This window comes from Hydractinia symbiolongicarpus, chromosome 5 (assembly GCF_029227915.1).
Source record: "Hydractinia symbiolongicarpus strain clone_291-10 chromosome 5, HSymV2.1, whole genome shotgun sequence".
Classification (NCBI taxonomy): domain Eukaryota; kingdom Metazoa; phylum Cnidaria; class Hydrozoa; order Anthoathecata; family Hydractiniidae; genus Hydractinia; species Hydractinia symbiolongicarpus.
The window spans coordinates 25022841-25050371 of record NC_079879.1 but is presented as its reverse complement, the minus strand read 5'-3'; the positions used below and the strand labels follow the sequence as shown (position 1 = coordinate 25050371).

The 27531-nt window shown below is 34.5% G+C and overlaps 1 protein-coding gene across 1 annotated transcript; it reads left to right on the top strand.

Moving 5' to 3' along the window:
• The first annotated feature begins 760 nt into the window (after nucleotides 1-760).
• On the top strand, nucleotides 761-27056 carry LOC130645602 (sacsin-like). Its single transcript, XM_057451641.1, has 9 exons — nucleotides 761-996; nucleotides 6169-6207; nucleotides 6744-6841; nucleotides 9017-9133; nucleotides 9733-9880; nucleotides 10150-11658; nucleotides 12532-23027; nucleotides 25319-25584; nucleotides 26098-27056. The coding sequence occupies exons 2-9, from the start codon at nucleotides 6195-6197 to the stop codon at nucleotides 26129-26131; spliced, it is 12681 nt and encodes a 4226-aa protein (XP_057307624.1). The 5' UTR covers nucleotides 761-996; nucleotides 6169-6194; the 3' UTR covers nucleotides 26132-27056.
• Nucleotides 27057-27531: the final 475 nt, after the last annotated feature.

Sequence of the window (27531 nt, the reverse complement as noted above, 5' to 3'; positions counted from 1 at the left end):
AGTCGCCGAAAAAAGTATGTCTTATTTGTTAACTGTATAGACGTTATGACACAAAGTCAATGTATTAAGACTGATGTCAAGATTTTTTTATTAGCGGAGCCGTCGCATTGCATTTTTATGTTTAAGGCTTTATATGTAAACAAAATGTGGTATTGAACATTATGTAGATTAAAAATAATCCTTATAAGAAAGTTATTTACAATGTTGTATGAAGAGAATTGCTAACATGTTGTTACAACCGCAGTTTTACGTTATTTCTATGAAATTTTTAAAACATCCCTGTAATTGCTACGATACAATATATAAACTACGGCGCCGACGAAACATTGCTACCATGTTCAAAATAGGTTGCGCAACTTGGCGATATGAAAACAACTGGAATGCAACGTCGTGGAAATATTATATTGTCTGCTGCTCCAAATGGAATCGAGCTTGGAACAAAATGGCAGCAATAATTTTCGTTACGTCACTTCTTCTGTGACGTCATGAGAAGCTATAAAAAGTTTCTTTTTCGCTTTCGTGCCAACACGTATTATTAAAAAACGAAAAAGAAGTTTTAGAGAAGAGATTTTTTTATTCTACTTTTCCTCCAATGTCCTCTAACAAATATTTGTGTTAAGTTTTGTGGCTATAAATTGTCTCCATCGGAGACTTCCGGCCTGAGGGTTTAAAGTGCAAGATTTATGCGTGTTACACATGATTGACTTGCCGCATATAGTTTACCTCGAAACTTAAACTTAATTTTGTGTACGTCCTTATTCTCGTTCCAGCTCTCTGAGATAAACAAGAATGCGCTACTCTTCTCGCTTTATTCGGAAAGACACCATATTAGTCTTGTTGCGTGTTTGTGTTAACATTGACACTGAGCAATTGAGGCAAAATTCTACGAATTGGATGGACATGCTTTGTTACCGATCACGAGGCAATGGACAGGGCGTTCCAAGCAGATCTGCTGGAAAACAAACTATTCTTGTTATAACAGAACATGATGTCAGTGTAAGAGACGTTTTAACTTTCTTTTCTTTTTTTTTGTATCTTGATTGATATAATACAATAGCTAAAGTTATGATAATGATTGATAATACAATACAAAGTCTCTAAAATGGGAAATATTTTGGGGAAAAACAGACATTTTATATCTTCATTTTCTAGACTTAAAGGTTGCCCACCTCAAAAAAACTTTTTCTGATGTCATAGATATATACATGTTATAATATATTTTGAATAATTTGTTTTATAAAATGTTCTACCTTCTGCACTGATGACAGTCTTTCTCTATGAAGAGGATGCGATAAAAATGTATACAAATGTGTATACCAAGTTATGATGCAAACCTGATCTATCGGCATTTTGCAGAATAAATTGAATAACTAACTGTTTCAGTAAAGTGTTTACATGTTTTTTTTTCCAGCGTACAGCTTTTTCTTCTTTGATCAATATTGAAAGTTAACAATACTTTTCAGCCCTGACAAAAACGTAGATTGTCTAAATCTGAACTGTACAAAATTAAGAAATGATTGTTACTTGGACTACCTCAGGTTGTCAAATTTCAACCACATTCTCAGATCCTGTTGTCTTTTTTTCATCATATCTAGACAGCAAGATAAACCTTTCCAATAATTTCCTAATGTGTTGTGAGGAGTCAAAATAAAGCTCGTTGGTAAAGGATAGTAAGTGGGCTGAAATTAATTGAGAAAACATCGTCTTTGTCACAAGACTGATAAGGTTGGGAGTTATTTTTTTACTAGGCTGCAAAATGCTGCAAAAATAAGAACAACCAATTGCATATCAGATTTTATTGGTTCTTATGGAGAAAGTGTGTACTTGCTTTTAAGAAAATTATGGGTAAAAAGTCGAAAAAGTTGATATAATCATCTATATCTATCTATCCTGCTTAGAAGCCTTTTTATATGCATGTTGCTGTTATTTAGTAACAAGGGGTCAACCTCTTCCCCAGGGCTCTTTGTTACTGTTGATATTGATATGGTGTTCGTTTTCTGACACACCATTCCATTATCAAAATGTGAAAAACAGCCTTGGGGACAAGGTTGACAAGCCGTTACTTGACATTTATTTCTCTCCTTTACTTTAATAGTAGCAATTTACCTCAAGAATATCATTTTTACTGAACATGACAAGATGCAAACTTAATCTCGACTGGTGAAGAATTCAGTTTTCTATCACGTTATTCCACTAAGTCTACATGATCCTGATAGACGAAACGCATAGAGGTGAAAACCATCGGTGTTGAATGTTGGGAGCTATAAATAGTGTGCAGATAAAAAAGATAGTGTAAAGCGAAATAAATTGCTTCCAAGATTCCTCTTGAAACAGAAATAACAACATGTTGTATAATTGCAAGAAGATTTTACTCATCCCTTGCATTTCTAAACGTACCACAATAGTCAATTTTACGACTATGGTACCACGTGTGGGTGTGATCACCTTCAGTAAGCTACTATGGGTTGCAGAGAAAACAATGTGGTTTTCAATAATTAGTATTATAATCTTTTTTCTTATCTCCTTCAAGAACATTAAAATTATTGCATTTTGTGAAGCAATGTTGTTGCAAAATTGCATCAATTTTTTTCAAAAGCTGAGAACACATTACAGTGTTTTTTTCTCGAACTTGTTCAGTATATTTTTCGTCTGCTAAATCATAACTTGCATTATGTAAGCAAATTGACCATTATGACTACAGAGTTTTCAAAACAATGTGGGCATGGTGGTGGTTTGCGACATGTCATTCAGTAAGAAAGTAGGCTGATAACATGTGAGTCAGGTGTTCGTCAGACTAGATTACTTCCTGGTTAAAAAGTCACAAACCAGCACAGGTTGCTGGTTTGTGATATTATCTTGAAGAGTGTTAAAGAAGCCAAGAAAATATACAGGACCTGTCGTATAGTCTGTAAGCTGAAGAAAGAGATTGTAGTAAGACAATTTAGTGCAAAAGTTCAGCAGGCAGCCCACAAGCTGTCTGAATTAACATATTGCATCTGTAGTGCCATGCCCTGAAACAAAACCAAATAGCATCTTATCTATGCATTTCTTTCACTAAGTAACTTATCAATAACTTCTATTACTTGATCAAACAAATTTAACCCGCTATAGTTATCTCTTTCTAATGCATCACTCTTGTCCTGGAAACAATTTACATTACACTCAATTGCCAGTGTTAAGCAACCTCTGATAATAACTCTTCCATGCTAGCTTTTTGTTCTCATCTGTGCTAGCCTTCATTGTCGAGTATACACTTCTCACCAACAACATCTTGATTAGTCTTCTTCCTCTGATTTACTATCTTAAACACCTCATTGCGCTCCCCTGCAGCAATGCTAGAAGTCATGTCAGGATTAAAGATTTACTTAATGATAATTTAGTGTAAATGTTGGTGTACATCAAGGTTCTGTACTTAATCCTTTGTTGTTTGTTTTAGTCATAAAAGCGCTGTTGATGGAGTTCAGAACAAGTTGTCCATGGGAGTTATTGTATGCGGATGATTTGGTTCTCATAGCGGTTAAAACATTTGAAAAGTGGAAGAAAAGACTAGAAGCGAAATGGTTAAGAGTGAATGCAGCAAACTCTTAGAACTTCTGTTACTTAGGTGATATGTTGGGTAGTGAAGGGGGTTTAAAAGAAGTGTTATTTGTCTGTTCAGGATAGGTTCTGCTTGGAAAGAGAGTTACTTCCTTTGTTGAATAGCAGCGTCTTGTCAATTGCTGTAAAGGTAAATTGTATGAGGCCTGTGTAAGAAGTGTTATATTGTATGATAGTGAGACTTGGGCAATGCAGCAGGAAGATTTTGGCCGTTTAGAACGGAAAGATAAAAGGATGGTTGTAACGTCAGTCTGAGAGACAGAAAGAGTTCAGATGAGCTAAGAAGCAGGCTATGTATTTCAAACATTAAAGATGTTATCCAGATAAAACATTGAGTTGGCTGGGACATTTGAAAAGAATGGAGGAGGATAATTGGGTAAGAAAGTATGGAGACTTGATAATATCTGGAGCAAAGCCCAGAGGTTGACCGAGTATGACTTAGCAGGAGGTTATAAGGACAGATTTGATGCAGAGGAATTTTAGTTTAGATCTAACACAGTCTAGATAAGAAAAGGGTTATTAATATACCCTGTCCAACCCATGCTAGCATGGAAAACGAATGTTAAGCCGAGAATGATGACGACGATGATAATGATTGGGCTGCTCATTCAGACAACTTTTAGGGGACTTATCTGGCAAAGTTATAAGTTTGTGGAAAGATAATATTTTTTAAGGATAACCCCAGAAGACACATACCCCCACTGTTTTATTCCCTACCATGATTTCAAGGGACCTGATTTTGAAAGTCCAATTGTTTAGTGGAAATTTTGAAAAGACCCACATTTACCCTCAGATGTTTTATTTTTATCATTTACACAAAGGACTTTTGTGTTTTTTTTAGGATTTATTCTATTTACACATTCTCTGTCATGCGTCTTTTTCTTTGTGTTTTTTTGTAGTGTTCAATGTGTAAAGTAAACTCGTTGTTCTCATTTATGAAGGATTTCAAAAACCCTTTTTTAAGCAACCTAACTGCTAAAGATGTAATGTCCAACTGAGACAAAATAAAAGACAAAGAAATCACAAAAGCAAAATGTCACAAAGCCATCAATGGATGCTTGGTCCCAAATGACACAGATATCATTGCTGGGCAGAACGTGAAGCATTTGCGTTATGCGGGTTAAATAACAGTTTGGCTAAGCTGCATTATTTAGTTCAACATTTTCAGTAGCTGGTTTTTGTACATAATTAAGAACAAGGTCACAAAATTTGCTCATTTGTTCACTTTGTGTCTGGAAAAATAAAAAATATGTATATCAATATATTTTACTGATGTGTTAGTTGTGTCCTTTTCTCCTTATTTAATTTATTACATGAACAAAAGAAGGAAATGTAAATTACTTTAATGGGAGAAATTTTCACGAGACAAATTTTCGCAAGGTCAAAAACTCGCGAATTTTTTGGTTTTGTTTTCGCGAATGCAGCATTTCACAAAATTTCGCCAGATTGATTTTGACGAATTAGAAATTTCGGTATTTTTTGTGGGATAAATTTTTGCGAACGTGAGATTTTTCGTAATTATTAACTTTTTTTTAAAGAAATGATTTTCTTTGAAAATGAAAGTCTAAAATATTATACAAGAGTATACAAGATTAACTAGCTTTACTCGTCACCAACAAAGTTTTGAAAAACATCAAATGCTCCTCTTTCATCACCATCTCTTTGCCAGATTTCTTCTTCATCGTGTTCCTCATCGTCCAAGTTGTGGCAATACATGCGTTCTCTTGATCCATGTGACAAAGAGCAGAAATATTTAGTGATACTTCCGCATTACCTTCAATCATTGGATCTATATTCTGAAAGGGATCTAATGATGGTAGCTTGGACAAACGCATTTTGATCCCGTCTGTGATTCCAGAAGCCCTCCATCCACTAAAAATTAATTTTCTACTCTATAGCGAGGTCAATTCATTATACAGGTTTACCAACAACATTCGAAATATGTTTCAACAAGCAGCAAGCAACCAACAAAGCAGTTCTTCTTCGAAGGAGAAAATTATTGTTATTGATTTAGTTGATCCAAAAATACATACATGAATACAATAATTATTCCAAATATTTTGAATTTTTATTCCGCTTGACATGTCCCTATTCGATATCTTTTAGAGCATATATCCCCGTAAGTCTACGCTATATGAAACGTGAATTTTCTTTAATCTGAAAATTTTTGAATTATTTTTCATTTTTCAACATTTTATTGAGACAAAAATGCGAGATTTATTTTTGCGAATGGCCAAAATGATAAAGATTTAAGGGATTTATTTTCGTGAATGCATGAAAATTGGTCGTTTTTTGGGATATATTTTCGCAAATTTAGGGCAAATTCGCGAAATTCGCTAACATAAAATCTCTGTTATGTTAGCAAAACCTCAGTCTGAGTAATTTTATTATTTCGTGTTGACAGGCAGACAAAAATACTCAAAATGCAGATGGCAGGAAATATTTGTGATGACAATAATGGCAAACAGGCAAACCTGTATTTTCCACAGCTAAGGACTAGGACTTTTTTACTGTAAAGAATCCTCATTTCACAATATCCAATAAAGCAACATTTTTTATTCTCTTTTATAGAAAAATCTTTACATTCTTTTGACAGCATGTCTGAGGAAGGTAGGTAATTCTAGAGAATGTTTTAGTAAAGTTCTATCCATTGCAGATAAAATTAGTGACATGCAATAGCTTACAATATCTTTTTACTCCTCTGAATCTTTTAAGGAAGTAAATACAAATTTTATTCTTGCTTCAGTTGCTAAGTGCAATATTGAAATTCTGAAAGCCACAGGTGGTAGCTGCGAGTAGTGGCTCATTATTCTGATTGGTGAATTCTAGTGGATTTTCTCAAAAGCTTATTATATTACTCATATATTACTCATTAGACAAAAACTTAATTCTTTCAAAGAACTTTTTTATAGGTTGCTAGTTTGACTCCAGGTTTAAGTCGGCATTGGTTAACTTTCTTACTTCTGAGCCTGGTCACTCAAATCTCAATCTTATTCCTAAAAAATTTGAATACCTATTAAAAAGCTTGTACTTATAAATCATTTTTAGTTATTGTAATCACTCAAATTCATTAATTATTTCAAACATAAGTAATATATTTGACAAATACTGTTTTGCACATTAATGCAAATAAATTTTCTTACTAGTTAATGTTGAGGATCTTAAAGAATTCAAACGGCTCACTCTCGTTGAAGAAGTCCAGAGCATTTTGCAAAAGTACCCAGATGATGGTCAAATTTTTAAGGTGAGTTAACGTTAGTGTTATTAAAGCCTTCTTGTCAATAGCATGTTTTGTTGTGATAATTTATTTTAATAAAAAAGTAATTTTAATCAGAAAAGGAAAGTTGTGATGTCACCATCTGGGATTTTTTACAGTTTTATGTGTTGTGTTTTGTTCTAAACTAGTTACTTTTTGGTGAAATTAAGAGTAATATAGTATTCAAATGTTCACGTTCTGATGCTGCTATTATGTTCAGGTTGCTTTTTTTGATTTCTGTCTCTATTTGTGTTAAAAATAGAAAAGTCTTGTTTTGTGACTAATGTTGGCCCAATATTATCATGTTTTGTTGCAAAATCAGGCGTATTCTTTACTTTTACTTGAATTACATAAATTGGCTAAGTAAAGTCATAACGCTCTTGCACGAATATCGACCCATTTTATAATAATAATATGTTTTTTCAGGAAGTACAACAACTTTTTATTGTCCAAAAATCGTGATAAACATTGCCATCCTGCTTCAAAAGACTGTTACTCTCTAACAATTGTGTCTCATATCTTCACCTTGATATGTTTGTAGAAATTCAACATTTAAATTCTGTGTACAACGCTTTCATTTCTTCTTACGATAATAAACATATCATTATTAACTTTTAATAACCCTCCACGTTAACCCATTTTTGAGTAAAATTTTAAATTGATTTAGACTCTAAGCCTTATTCACCTTTTACCTGCAGGCTACATAAAAGTTTTAAAGCTGCTGACGTAAATTCACTACATCCACTTCTCTTTCTATTCTTTAAAATTTTTGCTTCAGGGAAAATATAACATATCCAGAAACATAAAATATTACTTCCTGCTCTTCAGTTGTTAATTTAATGTTAGGTACTTAGTTTCTTTTTTGCAGAGAAGCTGCCAAGGATACAACATGTTTTGCTGAATATAGTATAACAGAATGTAACATAGACACAAAAACATTAGAATTTGTGCCTTGCACCAAGCTACTTCAACTTTCCCTCATAATACTCTTTGTGCATATCTGATGAATTTTGCTCCACATATTTTCCAACTTGTTTTGGTTCATTAAATTAATATCCAAAGTATTAAATATTATTTCCAACATGGATTCACTCACTTCTTTAACAATAACTGTTTCCTTCATCGGTAAAATGTCAGTGCTGATGTTTCTAACCATATTACCTGGTGTTACAATACTTCCAACTTTTAAATTGTTTATTGGATCTTTACAAATAGCATCAAGTGCTTTAACAACCATATCCACTGCTTTTTCTGTTACGTCAAGGACAGACAATTGTAAGAATCCTAAAAGCAGTAAAATAAACCAAGCATTACTGTAAATAGCTAAAATACATTTTTTGCACAATTTTAACTGGGAATAGCTACCTTGCTTTTTTCACATTTCCTTTTAAATGTTGCTGAATTTTTAACTTCACTATTCACACTTGTGTCTGCCTTCAACACATCTAAAATATTAAATATATATTTAATAATGCTGAGGGGAACTTTAGGTAGATAATAGCTAGAACATAAAACTATGATGTTTACATAACACACCCTGACATTTTTTTTCATGCTTTTTAAGCATTTTTTCCTTCTGTATTTTTTACCACATGTAACACAAACTAGATCATAAACTTCTTTGTCATCGCCCACCACAAAAGCTTCAATGTGATAACAAAAGTAGTGCATGGAATGGAAGTTAGACTTATGTTAACTTCTTCAATGACATCAAGGTCAACATCTGCATGAACTTTGCATAAATCAGTTTGATTGACAGTCGGTCTGAATTGGCCAATCACAATTTGCGTTTAAACAATCAAACAACTTCCTGTAAGCAACTTTAAAGCTGAGTTCGTTTTCTTTGAATGCAGCACCTGTTTTTGCATCACGGTTGATTTCAATAGCTCTAAAGAAGATGTATCTACTGTTCTTTTATACCTCCATGGTAGAGTTTAACGTTATTGAACTGTATGCTTTATAATTCCTGGTTGAGAAAAACAAAGCAACCGTTTGTATTAGATAAACTCCAGATACAACCAAAATCTTATTAATAAAAAGTGACATTAAATCTAGCTATCTAGTTATTTATTTATTAATAATAATAACAGTAAGTTATTCACAAATATACTAAGTTATGAAATATTACCCTTCTTGATAACTTTGGTGCTGTTTTTTGTTTAGGAAATAATTCAAAATGCTGAGGATGCTGGTGCAACAAAGCTGATTTTCATTTACGATAAAAATGACTATCGTTTTCAAGATGGTGAATATTCTTACCCTGGTTTATCAAAGTATCAGGTACAGTAAATACATCTTTCGTGCTTATAAAATATCTGTCTGTGTTTTCAGTTGAATATATATGTTAATACTCACAGAAGTTTACGAATAAAGTACATCATTGCCTTTTTGATATAATAACTTCTCGTAAAAATAATGCAAAAACATATCTTTAAAACAATACTTCAATTCAATTTAACTATCTTAAATTAATTTCATTGGTGGAGGTAAAAAAATTGATGTCTTCAGAAATGTTGCTAGGACGTCATTGCTCTTCTGAGAACACGTGTTTTCAACACTGACCATCATAAGTTGAATGCATTGATTTGCAAATGAACTTTATTTGCTAAATGATTCCTATGTTATTACACATTATAATAATATTACCTTTTGGAACAATAAAAAAAGTTAAGCAAACAAATGCTAAAAAAGTCAGGATTTTTTTTTGGAACCACATTTAGCACCACAGGTACCATGGCACCTGAAAAGGTGAGATTTCGAAAACTTTTGCAAAATGGAGAAATATTAAAAGTCACCAAGTTTTAGAAGTATCTTGTGAGTTATAATTAAAAAAGTAAACAGCTGGTGTAGTAATCCTTTTATAATTTGGACTACTTTAGGGACCGGCATTGTATGCATACAACAATGCAAGATTCACTGGAAATGACTGGAAAGGCATTACATCATTGGGTACCAGTAATAAGTTAAGAGATCCACTCAAAGTTGGCCGATTTGGCTTGGGATTTAAATCAGTTTTTCACTTAACTGGTATGTAATTTTAATTTTGAGATTATATGGTTTCTGAATATACGCACATGTTAAATCATAACCAGTCATCCAACCTGAACTTATTTTGTAGAACATTTATTAGATAAGTCTTTTTTTAATTTTTAGTTTTCTTAATTTGATTCGCAGTTGATTATATCTTTTAACAAAACTGTCTTTGTTATTAGTTGTATGCATGTTATTTAGCCTAGTAGCCAATGTGTACAAACGTATCTTTAAAATGCGAATATGCATCTTTTTTTCACCTTTAGATTTGCCGACGATTGCTAGTGGGAAGTACTTTGCTTACCTTGATCCACTGAAAGAAACATTTGAAACGGAAGTGAAAATGCTGGATTTGCAAGAAAGCAGGTTCCATAAGCACTGTGACTTCCGGGCATTTAGCACCCTTCCAGAGAAGTTAACAATGGTGGCTGATGGCAAATGTAATGGTACTTTATTTCGATTTGCTCTACGTAGTTCAGAATCAGAAATTTCTAAAGTCTGTTATGACGACAAGAGATTCTCAGGACTAATTAAGACATTCATGAATGACGGCTACCTAAACCTACTGTTTTTAAAACGAATTCAATCCATAATGTTTTACGAAATAGAGAAAGACTGTGCGGATATGGTTAACATATACACTTTGAAATTATCAGAAAAATGTAGAAATTTCGCCCAAAAGCGTCAAGAATTTCTTACCAATATTAGTGCTAACGTGAAAAGAAAAGAATTCCCGACTATTGTTCTTAACCACGACGTTGAAATTGAAGAAACATGTAGTTCAGAATTGAAGCATTATTCATATGCAGTGAGCGAATATTTTGGCTATCAGGTAGAAGATAGAGCAGAGGATGAATTTTTGGAGATGATAGTTGATGTAGATTTATCCTACATACCACTTGTTGCTGCAGCCATGCCGCTTGATTCCAAAGATGGTGGTCATGTTTTCTGTGGTCTGCCTCTACCTCTTCGTGAAAGATGCATGTCTGGTCTACCTGCGCATGTGAACGGTTTCTTTGCTTTGGGGCCGGACAGAAAGGACCTGAAATGGAAAGCATTAGGTGCAGAAGAAAGTAATGATAAGTCGGTCAATTGGAATTTGCATTTAATTGATAAACTGTTGCCAAATGTGTTTTACAATCTCATTATGTACTTAATTGCGAGAGGAACAGACCTTTGTACTATAATCAAATCGTGGCCAATTGCAGAAAAAGTAAACGAGAAATGGACATCATTTCTTTCAGAATTTTTTCAACAGCTTTCTACCTCACCATGTGTGTGTATTGAATACAAGAAAAAATGGGTTAAACCTTGCGATGCTCTCTTTATCGACCAACGGAATTTCACGTCAGAAAAGCAATATAAAACTTTATGCAGATTGCTTGAAGAAGCTGCGCTAAATTTCACACAAATGCCAGAGCATATTAAACGCTCCTTAAGATCCGAAAATGAGGTATCAAAGAATGATGTACAAAGTGTTTTAATGACAAATCTGTCTCTGTATCAAGCCATGTCTGCAGAAGAGCAATGCTTGATCCTTTCCTACGCAATCCAAGACGTGGAAGATATTTCTTGCTTGCAGGGTATAAAGTTGTTACTGTTAAAGTCAGGGAGGTATGCTTCCATTGGTGATCTTCAAGAAACAATTTACATACCAACGGAGATCCATCATTGCAATCTTTTCCCATCTATGGAAAGTATACTTGATCCTAATTTTTTCTCCCTTGGTGGTGAAAGTGGCGAAGAAATTTTGGAGTTGCTAAAGACACAATCAGGTAAACCTTTTGTACTATTTTTTTTTTTTACCGATTAAAACCTTTTTTTCAAACTTGATCATACACTGTTGGCAAGTTGCCCAGAGCTATGATTCTAAATAATTTGTTGCTCACTTTAGTCCCTTTATGTTTAAGCTTTAGATTACCTGTGTCTTATCTACGTTTTTTATGGACCCAGTTCTGCAAACATTTTAGATACTATATTGGAATTGAGTGTCGCGGTAATTAAATTTCACGGATTGGCTTGATTTGCAAAAACTAAATATTTACCGGAATTTAATTAAATTTCGAAGGTAGTCTACTTTCTAATATTTTCTGGATTTCGCGAATGTTCCACTTTCAATTTTATGGATATCGTAATTGGGAACACCGGATCGTGTGTTTTTTTGATTTCTACTTAAAAAATTCTTCCGTATTTCAGGTTAAAACATAAATTACTGCGAATCATACTGTTTCGAGAACAACGTGATTTTATGAACATTATTTTCCCAACATGCTCGGGGTGATTGAAATTTGCGCAATTTTGCTGATTTTTGCAAAATCCGCTAAATTTAATACCCAGGAAAACTTTGTATTAATATGTTCTTTGATAAATAAAGGTACATACAGCAGCTGCGAGAGTGATATAAATGATATACAGAGGGACCAAAGAATAAATTTCTCTAGAACTAACTTTGCAACATTATTTTTGGGAATAAACTTTCGCAATTGAGCCTTTTCAACCCTTTTTACGGGACCTAATGTTTGCGAACACATTTTGTAATGTGACAAAAATTTCGTCAATGATTAGTTTTGGGCGTGTGTCATTTTGACATGACTTTTATATAATATAGTGCGTTAAAAATCGCTGACACCTAGATCATTGTCATTTAGGAAAATTCAACTTTATTTTACTTGACAACTGGCAGAAAGTTATTGAAGCACTTAAATTGAATCTCAATGAAAGAATGGGTGATCATAAACTGTATGATTGGCCCAATGATTTATCCTATCCTGGTAAGGACTGGCTTCATTGCATTTGGAATTACCAACGTGAGCAGGCAATTCCGATTGAACAGTTGGACGGAGTAAATCTAATTCCTGTTTGGAAAGGAAAGAAAAGATATCTTTGTAAGGTAACAAAAAAATCACTAGTGGTGTGCCATGAGGATCAACTAAATAACGAAAAAACCTTACAAACGTTTTTGCAGGAAATTGGCATTGTATTTTTTAATGAATCATCCTTGGACACTCATACGCTACAAAATTTAAACTTGATGGAAAGAGTCTTTTGTGCAACCGATATTGGAGGAATACTACAAGCTATACAGCACGCGGCGGACGAAGAAAATGGATTAATGGTGATACAAAATGCTTTGGATAAAACCCCACGTATTTTATCCAATCAAATACTCGCGCTAATTGAGAGTCTACCTACCATGCCGGAACATTTAAATGTTTTTTACAATCTAAACTTGTTTAAATGTTTTCACGGCGATACGTTTGTATCTATAAAAGAATGCAAAATAGTAGACGCTGATCATATTCCAAATGGAGTTGAGTGGAGATCAGAATTTGATCATCTTGTCACCATGCAGTCCTTATCAACTAGAATTAGAGATCATCATTTTAAGGAGGTCCTTGTTAATTGGTCATTTGAAGATATCATCGGTTACATTCTCGACAAAATCAACATGCTGTCTTCCAGAGAAAGAAACAATCTTTCCGATTTTGTTTTAGATGTCATGGCTAAAAAGAAACTTTCAAGTGAATTTGTGGGTAAAATGAAGAAACAGAATCTACTTGTTTGCACGAAAGATGGAGATTACTTACCACCCAACTTGCTGTTCATTGAAAATAAAGAGTTCTCTGCAGCTTTTTTTAATGAAAAGAATAAATTTGCCCACGAAAAGTATAACCCGGAAATTCTGACACTCTTTGGACTAAAGACAACTATAGCCCAAGTCATGCTAGGTGACATGGAAAACAGTATACAATCGATCCTGGAAAACACAGAGAAACTTCTCGAGAAAAATAGACAGGCAGTGCTGGAGAAAGTTCAGGCAATCATCTCCATGAGCTTAAAAAGAGATTTCAATCTGTCAAAGTTTGATCAATTTTGTTGGGTTCCTGTACACATGGATAAACCTGCTGGTTATCCTACTACTTTGCCATGGTATTGCAATGAAAATTGTATTACTACGCAATGCCCATCGAATGTTTTTTCATTAAAACATTCAAAATTAGTAGGCTCTTCTGCGTGCATTGTGCACAGTTTTCTTGATCCTTTGTATTCGCAGCTGGAAAAGGATTTCTACCCAAGCATTGATATCGTTGTTAATCATCTGAGTCGTATGATCGAAATGTACAACGATGATGAAAGGGGATCTTACAAAGATATGATTGACTGCGTGTATGATTATTTAGCCCAATGTGATAATGTTCTTGTTGCAGAACGTTTTAAAGATCCAAAAATTAAAGTCTGGCAAGGCTCCTTATTTGTGGACTACGATAAAATCCTTCTTAACAACATGGAACTTGACGTTAGGCCGTATTACCATAGACTACCTAATGGCAGCAAATTAACAGGTATCTTAAAAAATTTGGGATGTGCAAGTAAAACAGAACTTGATATATACATTGACGTATTGCATTGCATCAAAGAAAACAAGGAAGTTGACTCTAATGATAGATTTAAAGATTTTAATTTAACAGTGGAAATTGTCAAGTACTTAGCTGAACACGTCTCAGACCTGTCAGACGAAAGTAAAGATCGTATCCTAGTTCCATGTGATTCAGTTGATCTTGAATTGGTGCCTTTAAAGAAATGCTATTATCATGATTTTGATGGAACTAATTCTTTAAATGAAATGTCTTCTTGTAATATTTTACATCATCATTTCAATAAGGACGTGGCGGAGAAACTTGGCATTGCTGACATATTAAGTCATGTGTTATCTGGAGAAGATGGTTTGGAATTTGAATCCTGTGGCCAACACGAACCTTTGACCTTAAGATTAAAAAAGCTACTAAAGGATTATGAAGATGGCCTGGCCATTCCTAAAGAGCTGATTCAAAATGCTGATGATGCTGGTGCAACAGAAGTATATTTTTTGTACGACCAACGTGAAAACATGGACTTAAGGGGTTCATTGATAAACGATGGCATGAAAGATTGGCAAGGTCCAGCCCTTTGGGTGTATAACAATGCCCAGTTTACAGAGGAAGATTTTAGTAATATAACGAAGTTAAATGCTGGAACCAAGGAGTATGACACAACAAAGATTGGCAAGTTTGGCTTGGGTTTTAGTGCAGTGTATCATCTTACCGATGTTCCTAGTTTTCTCAGTGGAAACAATATGATTATATTTGATCCTCATACTAATTATCTCGGCAAAGCTATAAAAGACAAAACGCGACCTGGAATCCGCATTCCTCTAAAGAAAACTAACAACAGCAAGGCTTTTGTACTTTTTAATGACCAATTTAAGGTATTTCACGGTGTATTTGGCGTACATTTAGATTTCGCACAAGGAGATGTTGAGCCCTTCCCTGGTACTTTGTTTAGATTACCATTGAGAAAAGCTAGCACTGCAGCTAGTAGTGAGATCAAAAATATGGAATATAACAATAATGAAGTTGTGACGCTGTTTGAAAAGTTTAAGGAGTCTCTAGATCATTTGTTGCTGTTCACTGAGAATGTGAGAGTTGTGAAAGTATTGCAACTGCGCCCCAATGCAACTGACCCATCTACAGAAACAGAGTTGCTATTTTCTATTGAGAAATTCCCAAAGATTTTAAAAGAAAAAAACTTACTGCTTTCGGATAGCAGTATTTTGAAGAACGTTAATCATATTTTAAAAGACATGTCATTGTTGAAGGCTGACGCTCTTCCAAGCGCCTTCATTCAAGTTCAAACGAATACAATAAGAGGTAGAGAAAGGATGGAGAAGAATTGGTTTTTGTATTTAACTGCGGGTTGTCCAGAATCATTTTACTTTGGAGATAAATACAAAGGGTTTATCCCTTGCGGAGGAGTTGCTATGGAGTATTTAAATGGTACAGAAATTGCTTTACAAAGCCAAATATCTGATAAGTTTTTGTTTTGCTTTCTGCCACTGCCGGAACCTAGTCTTCTACCTGCGCACATTAACGGGGCATTCGAAGTATCTTCCGATCGAAAGCAGTTGCATAAAAAAAACATGGATGGTAAAAGATCGAATGACCCTGTTGAATGGAATACACTTCTATGTAGAGGTGTTGGTCAAGCTTATTTCAACTTAGTGCTTGAGCTAAAGGATAAATGCCAGCATTTATCATTATCAGATTGGTTAAAGTTGCTTCCTGGACTTTCAATGACAAACGGAACCAACCCGTGTATGTTTGATTTGGCCAAAACGTTATTTTCTCTCATGTTTCAGAGCAACGAAGCCTTATTTCCAAGCACTGAAAAAGGTGTTTGGTGTACGTGGAAAGATGTGAGGGTGCTTTGTGGAAGTTTCGAAACAAATTTAGTTGATCGAGCAATCACATATGTAAATTGGTACTATAAAAAAAAGGCAACTCACAGGTATTTTTGCCTGCCATTTACATTTGAATTTCTTGACTTATTGAAAGTGCTTGGATTTGAAAAGGAATTGTCAATCATATCAGAGGACGAATTCATAGAAATGTTTTTCGAACAAGTTGAAGATAATGAATTGGATAGTAATCTTCGCAACGAGATAGTATTGAGTTTTCTCAAAAGAAAACCAGATGAAGGTTTGCTAAAAAGTATGTTGACTGGCACAAAATGTATTCCAACAACTCCGAATGGCTTATTGTGTTCACCAGATATGTTAATCAAACCTGAAAGCAAAGCTGCAAAGCTATACGATCCTTCGATAGATGAAGTATTTCCATTGTCTAAATTCGATGTCCCTTATCTTGAAACTTTAGGTATGGAAAGTAAAAGCATACTGTGGTCAAAAATCCTGAACAGGTCAAAGTCTGTTTGTGTATTAAATTCAAATGGAAAATACATTGATGCTCGCAGTCGAAGTAAATGGTTAATTCCATTTATCGAAGAAAAACTTTTGGAACAAGCAGACGAAATAGTGCATTGGATGAATGAATTAATGGGCGTACCGTTTATACCAACCAAACGAAAGTCAGAGAACTCTCTGTTTCCAAACTGGAAAAGTGACAGACAATATTTTGCTGCCCCATGTGATCTTTTAAGATTGAAGTTTGAAAACATTGCATGCGTTACTTCTTTGATTTGTGATGAAGATTTTGATCAATTGCTTCAGCGTTTGGGGGCAAATGAAACTCCTTTGTTCGATACAGTCATGGATCAGATAAGAGAACTCATTGAAATTTATGACTCCAGTAGAACAACTAAGGAAGAATATGTTAAAATTCTTCAGTCACTGTACACGTATTTAGACATAGATGGCAATGTTACCGAAGAACAGTTTAAGCAACTGCAATCAATGAAGGTCTTGTACACCAACAAGTGTGAACTGGTGACTCCTGAAACTATGTACTTCCAAATTAACAATTCAGTGAATGAAATCCCAGGCTACATGTATGAGTTGCCTGTCGTCTTAAGGTATGAATTTCCTAAGGTGATGAGGAAATTAAAAGTGAAAGATTTCTGCGACGTTGAGGGTTATCTTAATGTTTTGGCAAAGGTTAAAGAAATTCAGTTCAATATGCCTTTAGAAGACGATCTACTGAACGCAGTTGTTCGAATCTTTAATTTTATAACAGACTCGAGGAATGTGGTAAGCGAAGATGCGGAAGTTTTCTTGCCCGACAAGAATAGAAAAATGCAGGAATGTAAAAAAATGTGTTATAAAGATACGCACTGGATGCCAGAAAATCCTTCAACGCTCTACACGCATAACGATCTACTTCCAGAAAGATGTGCACGACTAAAAATAAAAGCATCGAGAAAAGAACATCTCAGTAGGAAAACTAGGGGCATACCATTTGGTCAAAATGAAAAGCTTACAACTCGCTTAAAGAACTTGTTAAAAGGTTACTCCAGTGAGGACGACGTTCTGAAGGAACTATTGCAGAATGCTGACGATGCTGGTGCTACAGAAGTTGATTTCTTGTTAGATAAAAGACGACACGACTCAGAAAAAGTGTTTTCAGACAAATGGAAAGAAATGCAGGGACCTGCTTTGTTAGTTGCCAATAATGGGGAATTTACTGAAGATAATTTGCACGCTATTCATGATTTAGGTGAAGGCAACAAGAGTAAAGAACCATTAAAAACTGGGAAATATGGTGTGGGGTTTAACGCAGTGTATGCCATTACAGATTGCCCATCCTTCTTAACGCCTGTCAAGAATGCTGAAGACGTATTAGTAATATTTGATCCCAATTTGAAATACGTGGAAATTGCAAGCAAAGAAGAGCCTGGAATAATGTTTGAGAACGCTAGGAAAGAATTAGAGAATATATATACGGATGTGAAGTCGGCATATTTGTTTACGGAATTCGACTCAACTCAGAAAACATTGTTTAGGTTTCCTTTAAGAGATAAGAAGATGGTTAAGAAATCCAACATAAGTAGGAAGATCACTACAGTCGCTACTGTTCAAAAACGATTAAGGGAGTGGATAAAGAAGGCACCAAACATACTATTGTTTTTACACAATGTTAAAAAGCTGAATTTTTGGACGTTTGAGAGGGGCAAAAAAACAGAATGCGAGGTAATCGAGGCATTTGATTACGGTGCTGAAGAAGTCGATAAAATGAACTATAAGACGTTTCAATTGGAACTGGCGGATAATTTATCTAACATAAACTTTGTTACTGACAACTACAAAAGACTGTCAAGAAGGTTGTGCATACAACATCGTTCATACAATTATCAACACGTGGTTCACATTGATCTCATTCAGCAATGTGGTTTTTCTAGCATGCAGCAACTTTCAGTTAAAATGGGTGAGATGATTGAATCAAAAGAATTATGTTTGCTACCTAAAGGTGCCGTTGCTACGATATCAACAGATGAAACGTGCCATCATTGTAGAAATGTACAGAAAAAACGAAAAGATTCAAATACAACAATGGCTGGGCAAGTTTATTGCTGCTTGCCTTTGCCTATAACCAGCATTTTACCAATCGCAGTTAACGGTCATTTCGTGTTAGATTACGAAACCAGACGTAACTTATGGAGTAATAAGACAACGTTGGAGTATATTTGGAATAAGGCAATTTTGAAATATTGTATTCTTCCCTGTTATATAGAATATTTAGAAATGTGGATAACATCCTGCTTGTCTCAGCCCACAAAAGCCACAGAGCTGTCTACTCTAAAAGCAAGTTTCTACAAGTTGTTTCCACATGCTCAGGAATTTCTGGAAGATTACTGGAATTTTTTCAGTAGTGAATTCTATAAACGTGTGTTTTGGGAAGATCTTTCGTTCATGGTTGTAATGAACTCTGCAAAGACGTGCCTAACTTTTTCGAAACCAAAAAGCGACTTTCTTGTTTATAAATTTTCGGAGGAAACTACACACAGTCTTCTGCAAACATTACAGAATGCGTTCATAGAGGTCGATACCGTAGACGAAGAAATTGAAAGAAGCTTCTATATCTCTGGCGTACCGCTTACAGTAATTAATCATGATATTGCGCGTATTAGGCTAGGAGAGCAAAGGGAGAAAATTATACCTAACGAGGAATCCATACATGTATCGAAAAGTGTGTTTAAAAGTCTTAAACATGTTATTGAGCTTTTGCGCTACTGTTTACATTTTGAAACCTCGACACTTCTGTCACAGCAAGCGAAAGACTTTCCATATAAAAACAGTCTGCAAGATCTGCCTCTCTGTTTGTTGGCCAATGGATGTATAGAGGTTTTTTCGAGTGCTAATCCTAAAATGTTTACACAATTCTCAGATATATTTGAGCCAAACAAGAATCTCTTCATTCATAAATTGTTTTGGCACCTGTTAAAGACCATGGAATTTTCTGCTGGTCACTTTAATTGTTTACAAGATTTCGATCTATCCAAGTTCAACGAACTGTTGATGGGCTATTTACCGACCCATATATATTTGGATAGCAAAGAGTTGATTCCTCTGAATACAAAGGAATCGAAAGAAATTGTGACAGAAAAATGGTTGCGATGTGTTTGGAAGTTTTTGTCTTGTCATGAACGTCCAGCCCTAGTAGATTACATTGGAAAGTGGTCATTATTACTGATCAAAAGAAATGACGAGTTATTTCTTTCTCGGATTAATCAATGCAGAAGTGTTCTTTACCTTGATGGTCCTCACCGATCAAGTGTGAACAATCTCATTAGTGTTCTCAGATCTAATGCAATGGTGTATGAACCAGCAAAAAGCAACGCTAAATTTGATACGCTATACAAGAGTGATTTTGCAGCAAAATTATTTGGGTCTATTGATGATTTGGATAATTTTGTGGACGCATTGCATTTTTCATACAGCATTGATCCCAGTGACTTTATTGTCACTTCAGATGAAGCTCATGTGATGTTACAACATACAACTGAAAGATATGTTTCTTGCAACACTGTGCTGAAGCTAAAGGAATTGCCACTATTTGAACGAGTGGATGGAAGTCTTGGAAATGCTGTTGGGACAGTCGTTGTATTACCTGGAGATACACCAAAAATTGATTTCTCTGTGTTGGAAAAGGAATTCGGATGCGTCTTCCTTAAAGAAAACATATATGTTTCTAAGCTGTTTAAGGCAATAGGTTTGGACACGATCAACTTACTTTCATTTTTTTTGAGTTACACATTTAGCAAGATCCATGTCTTAACCGATAAAGATATCTATGAATGCATTTTGTACGTGAAAAACCATATATTAGTGTCATATAGTTGTTACGACGACCAGGATAAAGCAAGATTAAGGAAATCTTTAATGAGTTTAAAATTTATTTCATGCGGTGACGGTTTAAAAAAATGCGCAAGTGAAGTATATGATCCAACCATAGATATATTTAAATTGATGCTCGAACCTACGGAATTACTCCCTGATATATATAAAGAAAGCTCCTGGTTGAAATTTTTTAGAGAAATAGGCATGATACAAAAATTGAATGAAAACGATTTTAAACGATTTGCTAGAGCTCTAGTGAAAGAAGACAACATTGATAAATTCTCAAAGGCGTCTAAGATTCTCTGTGAGAACTTACAGTCTAATTATAATTTCGGTATTGGCTTATATAGCGCTACACTTTTGCTGAGCATTCAGACACTCCCATTTCTTCTCCCACGAAAAATTAACCCAGAGCTTGAAAGTATTTGCCCTAGTAAAAATTCAAAGTTGAAGAAAATCTGTTTTGAAAATTCTTCGATGCCATCACAAATTAATTTGGTGTGGAGTGTCAAAGCCATCCTTCCTGATTATGCGTGCAATCTTCAACAAAGTCTCCTCAGTCATCTTGGTGTGGCTACTGATGATAAATTAGATTTACTACTTGTTTTGGAAAACATCAAGAATGTAGTTAAATCGGCCGCCAACCAAATTATTCCAGATGAAAAAAGAAAATTTTATGTGGAGGTATTCACTGCGTTCTACGATTACCTTGACAAACAGAATATCACTTCAAATACACAGTATTTTCAATCGATACCTTGCATTTTAACTGATAAAGACAAACGTTTGGACATTCCTAATAATGCAGTTTTGTCCGAAGACTGCATCTTACCTCCTTACTTAAATGCTGTATCAGAGAAACATGGAAAGCATTTTGATCTGTTCCGTCGTCTTGGCTGCATGAATAAACCACAACCAAAGCATTACGTAAGAGTCATTGGGGCCATTCATTCAAAAGCAAAACAAAATCCTTTACATATTAACGAGCTGATAACTGTTAAAAAGGCTGTTTGTTATCTCAGTAAATGCAGTGGACCAATTGAACTTGACGACATGGATTTGTATTTGCCAACTGGGACATTTCAGGGTACTGAGAATCGTTTGACACTTTCTCAAAATGCCATATTCAGTAATGACCCTAATAGAGAAGAACGGTTAAAAAGATTTACAGAGCAAATATTGCTAACCTCTTACGATGATAAGACGGACATTAACGAAGATTTGCTGAAGCGGCTGCCATTGCATATGAAGCCGAAGTTAATGAGTGACGTGTTGGAAGAGGTGTTAGTTTGCAATTCACAGTCTTGTAGTGTTGATGATGACCATATTAGTATGAAGATCAAAAGCAGGCTTCGTTCGCTTTCATTTTTGAGAGGTTTTGAACGGCTAATGGAACATGAAAGAAAATCTAAATGCAGTACTATACCAGAAACAAGTGATGACTTGGCAATTCATGAGAACATCTTAAAAAGTATAAAAATGGTTGAAGTCAGTGTTTTTTCTAATGTGACAACTATGTACTACTACAATAATAGTGCTATTCCTGAAAGTGAAGAAAAAAAGGATATGTATTTGAAATATGTTGATGGCAAGTTGAAAATTGTGTTTTCGGAAGATGCTGAGGAGAATCCAAGTCTGTATTTAGAGGTTGCTGCTGAATTGTTAAAGATTTTTAACAATCCTTTAAAAGAGACGAAAATGTTACTACCTACACTTTTGCAAGTGCCTTTAGAAGACACACCGAATTTACTTGATAGGCATAGTATAAATAGGCACACATCCAAAATCGAGTGGGGAGAAATACCTAGCCCTGGCGATCTTGTTCCGTTGGAATTATATTCATTGCTTATAAATGAATTCAGTGATTTCGTAGAAGGTGAATATATTGCTGTAGAAAGAGTGGAGCAGCGAGATGAAACAGTCTTTGAGTATGGTATTATTCGACGGATCGATGAGAATATAACGAAGATTTTACGAGTTTACGGCGTGCAAATGACAGAAGACGAGGATAAGCTTACTGACATTGGCATCATTCACTTGTATCGATTTCAACGGGATTGCACGGTCTCAAACATTGCACCGCATGCAGAAACTACTTTCGAAAGTGCTATCGAAAAGATAAGGGAGATACTTAGAGAGGCTAAGAAGTTTTCGCCGCAGGAGTTAGAAAAAGTAATTCGAAGGTTGTACTTGGAATGGCACCCCGAGAAGCATCCCGACGGTTTAGACATAACTTTAGTTGAAAAAGTATTCAAAGCTCTTAAAATCGAAATAGAGATGATTAACAGCGAGGCTTCTAAATATTTTTCTTCTTGGAATAAGAGGGCTAGGCGAGAATACAGATGTTATCAGGAGTACCGTGTCCATTTTGAACGGTCAGGAAGAAAAAGAAGTTTTAGTGAAACGTTGCCAACGTTTAATGCGGGAAATCCGCAACCAGTGGAAGCAAAGAGATGGTTAAGACAAGCCGAGTTTGATTTGACAGCTACTATGAATGAATCTTCTCCTGAATGGAAATGTTTCAAAGCGCATCAGGTAAAACATACATCCTTGTTATGGTTTACTTTTTTTGTTACTCTTTTATGCCTAATTGTAAGGGGGAGGGGGGGGGGGGGGTTCAAATTGCAAATTATAATGACCCCCCTCAGAATTTTAAACCATTCAGCAAACCAGGTATTTGACTAATGGAGTAAAAGAACAGATGTGTGATCTCACAAAATATTCAATACGTATGAAATACAATGCATTAATTGCGAAAGTGAGTTTAAATTCGAATGACATGCAAACATAATTTGCATGTTGCCAGAAATTCGAAGTGTAGAAGACTTTATAGAAAACCAATTTTTTTATGCCTTAAAAAACTGTACGTAGAAAAAATAATTTACGACCTAATAACCCGTTCCATTCGATCTGTCGCGTTTAAAAAACGTTGATCGAGAAAATGTGAGTTTGACAAAGGGCTATAGAAATTAAGTACATTTCAATTGTTTCTCTTGCAGTAAAAAATGGAGTTATTGATTCAACAAAATTCTAAAAATAAATTTAAATATCCTAAATATAATCAAATTTGTTAACGTTACTAGAATAAATAATAAAAGTTAAATGCTCGTAAATTTTGAAGAACGGAGGACCCTAAAGGAGCACGCAGGACACTAAAAGAGGACCCATGGCCCTAAAGGGGGTCCTGAAACAAGGACCGTAAAGAAGGACTGAGGTTAAGTATGAGTATATAAAGTCTAGTAAATAATATTTCGTCTATGCAACTAGGTGTTTGTCTTTTCTGCTGCAAATGTTTTTTCTTGTCTCGCCAATTTTGTAATGTGTTATATTAATGAAGGAATGAATGGAAAAATAGAAACATTCTTTCGTGTTTTTTTTTGTGATATTTTGCATATTTTATTCGTAATTCGTAATTTGTAAGTAATATATTTAATTATTACCTGACTGATACAAAAAACCGGTTGGTATGAAAAAATACCATGTTTTGATTGGTTTACGGCTTACTAAAACAGGGCTTTGTATGGAGCCATACTAACCGCTTTGGGAAGCCATTATATATATTTAATTATTACCTGACTGATACAAAAAACCGGTTGGTATGAAAAAATACCATGTTTTGATTGGTTTACGGCTTACTAAAACAGGGCTTTGTATGGAGCCATACTAACCGCTTTGGGAAGCCATTATTAAAATGGTAATATAAAAACGGAAACAAATAAAAAACATTTTCATAGCACACAAAAAATATAAAAGTAGCTCGCCTAAAACCACATTTTCGTTTCAGCTCAGAGAAACAATGATTCGAATTTGTTTTGTGAACTTACAAAAGTTTAAAATTGAACGATCTTGAATTCCAAAAGTATTAAAATCGAACATGCGTTCTTTTCTTCCTTGAAGATACAGTCACGTAATAAAACGGATACTGACCGGTTTTAATGTTGCACTGTAAAGGTCAAGGGCACAGACCTCGCAAGCTCGGTCTGTACTTCTGACCTCCGGCTTTGTATTTCACAGTACAACATCAAAACCGGTCAGTATCCGTTTAGTATTTTTTGCTTGTTGGCTAAATGTAAAAAATTGTCTCATCGTGTCGTTGCTTCTAATGACGCAGATTCTTATCTTAAAATTGCCAGACAGTATGATTCTGTGGAATTAATATATAGGCAAGGATCATGTTTAATAAGACATTTAAGGGAAACTACGAGTGATTAAGAATGACTCCGAGAGACTACGAATGGCAATGAGGGACTTGGTGTGATATGAAAAGTGAGCGTCTCTACACCAAACAAATACGAAAACCAAACAAAAAGAATTACGTTTTAAGAAAATGTGAAGTAGATATTTTGATGTGTCAAGACAACTACGGGAAAGAGAAAGAAAAAATGACACACTTTGTCCTTTTACAGGACAATGTAATCAAATGAATAACAAAGTAAGGCATTATTAAGACTTATTATATAAAATACATCAAACTCATACACCTTTTTTTAAGAACCTAGTTTAAAAAAAACATTGGGACGAGATTTTTCTTAAAATTAAGAAAATGTCAGCATTCCTATTCCCTCGTAGGTTATAGGAACAAAGAAGTTTTTCTTCCGTTTTCTATTATAACTACACATGAATATTTTCTAAAATTATATATTTTACCATATTTTCAATTCTAACCATATTTGTAATTATTCGTGAATCTTAACCGTGTTGTAGTCCTTTTTTAATCATGTGAGCAAAGACAATAAAGATATCTCGGATTGGACGAGATGTGGTCTAAAATAAGCGAAATATCATAGAACTTTGGTATTAAATTATATTTCTTACTTAACATTTAGGCTGCCGAGAAAGCCTTGAAAGCTGCAAAATACCAAGATGGTTATGAAAGAACGCAGTCTCATACTCTGTATTATATAAGTAACGGATTACCATATGATCTAAAAACCTTGGCGTCGTCGTTGGAATCTAATATCGGGTCGTCTGCCAGTATGCGTTATCCTGACAGGTGGGAAAGACCGTATATACCTCATGACAAGTACGATGAAGTAAAGGCTGATCGAGTTTCAGAAATGGCCGAAAAAATTATTAGTAATGTGAAGGAAAGGTAAGTTGGCCTAATTATTTTGTTTTGTTGATTTGTTAATGTAGAACTTATTGCTACCACCAATCAAAAATGAAGGCGTATAACATTTATACATAGACGACAAATCAAGAATGTAAGAGACTGAAAATATGAATTTAAAAGTAATAAAAATTTCTTTAATTTCAGGAGATTTTTTATCATCCTTTACTTTTCATTCTGCAACCCTGATCAAAATTAGTTTTGTTTTACACTGTTTTGTTGTTTTACTTACCAAATTTTTTGAACAGCCGTTTATATTTTTTAAAGCTTTGAATTACAAGGAATTATAAGGGTCCGATTTAAGCCATGGGAGGCGTGCAAGGAAGCCGCTGAACTAGACAACCGCCTAAGATATCAATCCTATTCCCTTGCTGAACGTTAAGTAGAAATGATCGATTCACACTGTTATAGTCTCTGGAATGACCTTCCGCACTGGTGGCGAACGCTCTACCACGAGTCCCCAATCTTTACGTTTACCTTTTCTTTCCACTGCAGGATGGCAAAAATGGACAGCGACTCTGAAGATTAATTTTATCTTTGCTAAATGAACAAGATGCATACATACGTGTACTGCCACGACAGTAAAGAAAATCTTTATGCATTTATCAAAACAAAAGTTTTTTGTTTTTGTTTTTGTTTATTCTTCGATTGTATATCAGAATGAGATACTTTATCTCACGTTATCATTGCATTGCATTCTTGTAAAGCTATCAAAAGTACATTAGTTTTCTAAACCTGCAATCTAAATGATTATAGTAGTGCTTGTTCTCAGCATGGGTTAAAATTAGTGCATACGAAATATTATCTACCTGATGTATTTACTATGCGCCTTAACTTCCAAATTTTATTTCGGATTGCTATGATAACCATTTGGTTCTAACCTAAAGTCCTAATTAATACATTAATATGGTTTTCCGCTTATATTTTTTTGTTATTACGGTTTATATAAATAAATTTGATTATTATATCTGTTTTGTTGCAAGTTTTAATTACATATTTTTAATATATTTTACCGACCCTACCAGCAGAATTATCTTGTATGATATTAATTGTTTCAAACACTTTGATAATCCCTACGCCTTTACTAGGATTACCCTTCTTTGTATGTTCATGTTTGTCAAACTTTTTTTTGTTTCCACTGTGTAGTTTTTGTAACAAAGGTTTTTGGGTGTTTTTTTTCGATTATATACTAGGTCTACATGTTTTATTTACCATTAGCATGGCACCACCGTAAATTGAGCTCGCAAAAAAGTAGCTGTACATTTCTGTTTAGTTTTTACCTATAACAACCAATCTAGCTAAATACATCGAAAAATATTGAGTAAAAATATGAGTTTGTTATTATTTCAACTTTAAGCATTTTTGGGTATATGATAATCTTATTGTAGATGATCTTATTGTATGTAATTTTATTAAAGGCTTGATTGACATGATAAGTTACTTTTATTATATTATTCATCCTTGTATTCTGTCTGTCTGTGGAAACCATAATTATCGTAAAAAGTCTTAAAAAGGGCTTTTATAAACTAAACGCCCGTCTGTAGTCATATGCGAACCTTCGTCCATCTTTTAAAGCGGAATGACGTCACGTAGTGTTTTTTGCAAGCATATGGCTAAATGTTTGCCGAATGAGCAATTACAGGTATATTCGGAGAATGGTATGCCTGGAAAATGCGCTTTGGTTAAAATCTAATGAGTAGTAACTAAGTAGTAGTACTAGTATTAAATAATTTTAAAGGAGCTAAGAAACGGCTCAAGTAAGATCTTCGTTATTGATGTTACTATCTACCTTCGTACATTCTCTCGTTATGAAAACTTTTTCAATAATAACTTCAACAATGAAAACTTTTGCTGCAAAATAAAATTGCTCACTATTTTAACAAAACAGGATAACGACAGGCGGTTTCCTGAATTTTTTTTAACCGAAGT

Coding starts and splice junctions, on each gene's coding strand:
- LOC130645602 (XM_057451641.1), top strand. Junction 9,134..9,732: donor CTGGTTTATCAAAGTATCAG/GTACAGTAAATA, acceptor GGACTACTTTAG/GGACCGGCATTGTATGCATA. Junction 9,881..10,149: donor ATCAGTTTTTCACTTAACTG/GTATGTAATTTT, acceptor TTTCACCTTTAG/ATTTGCCGACGATTGCTAGT.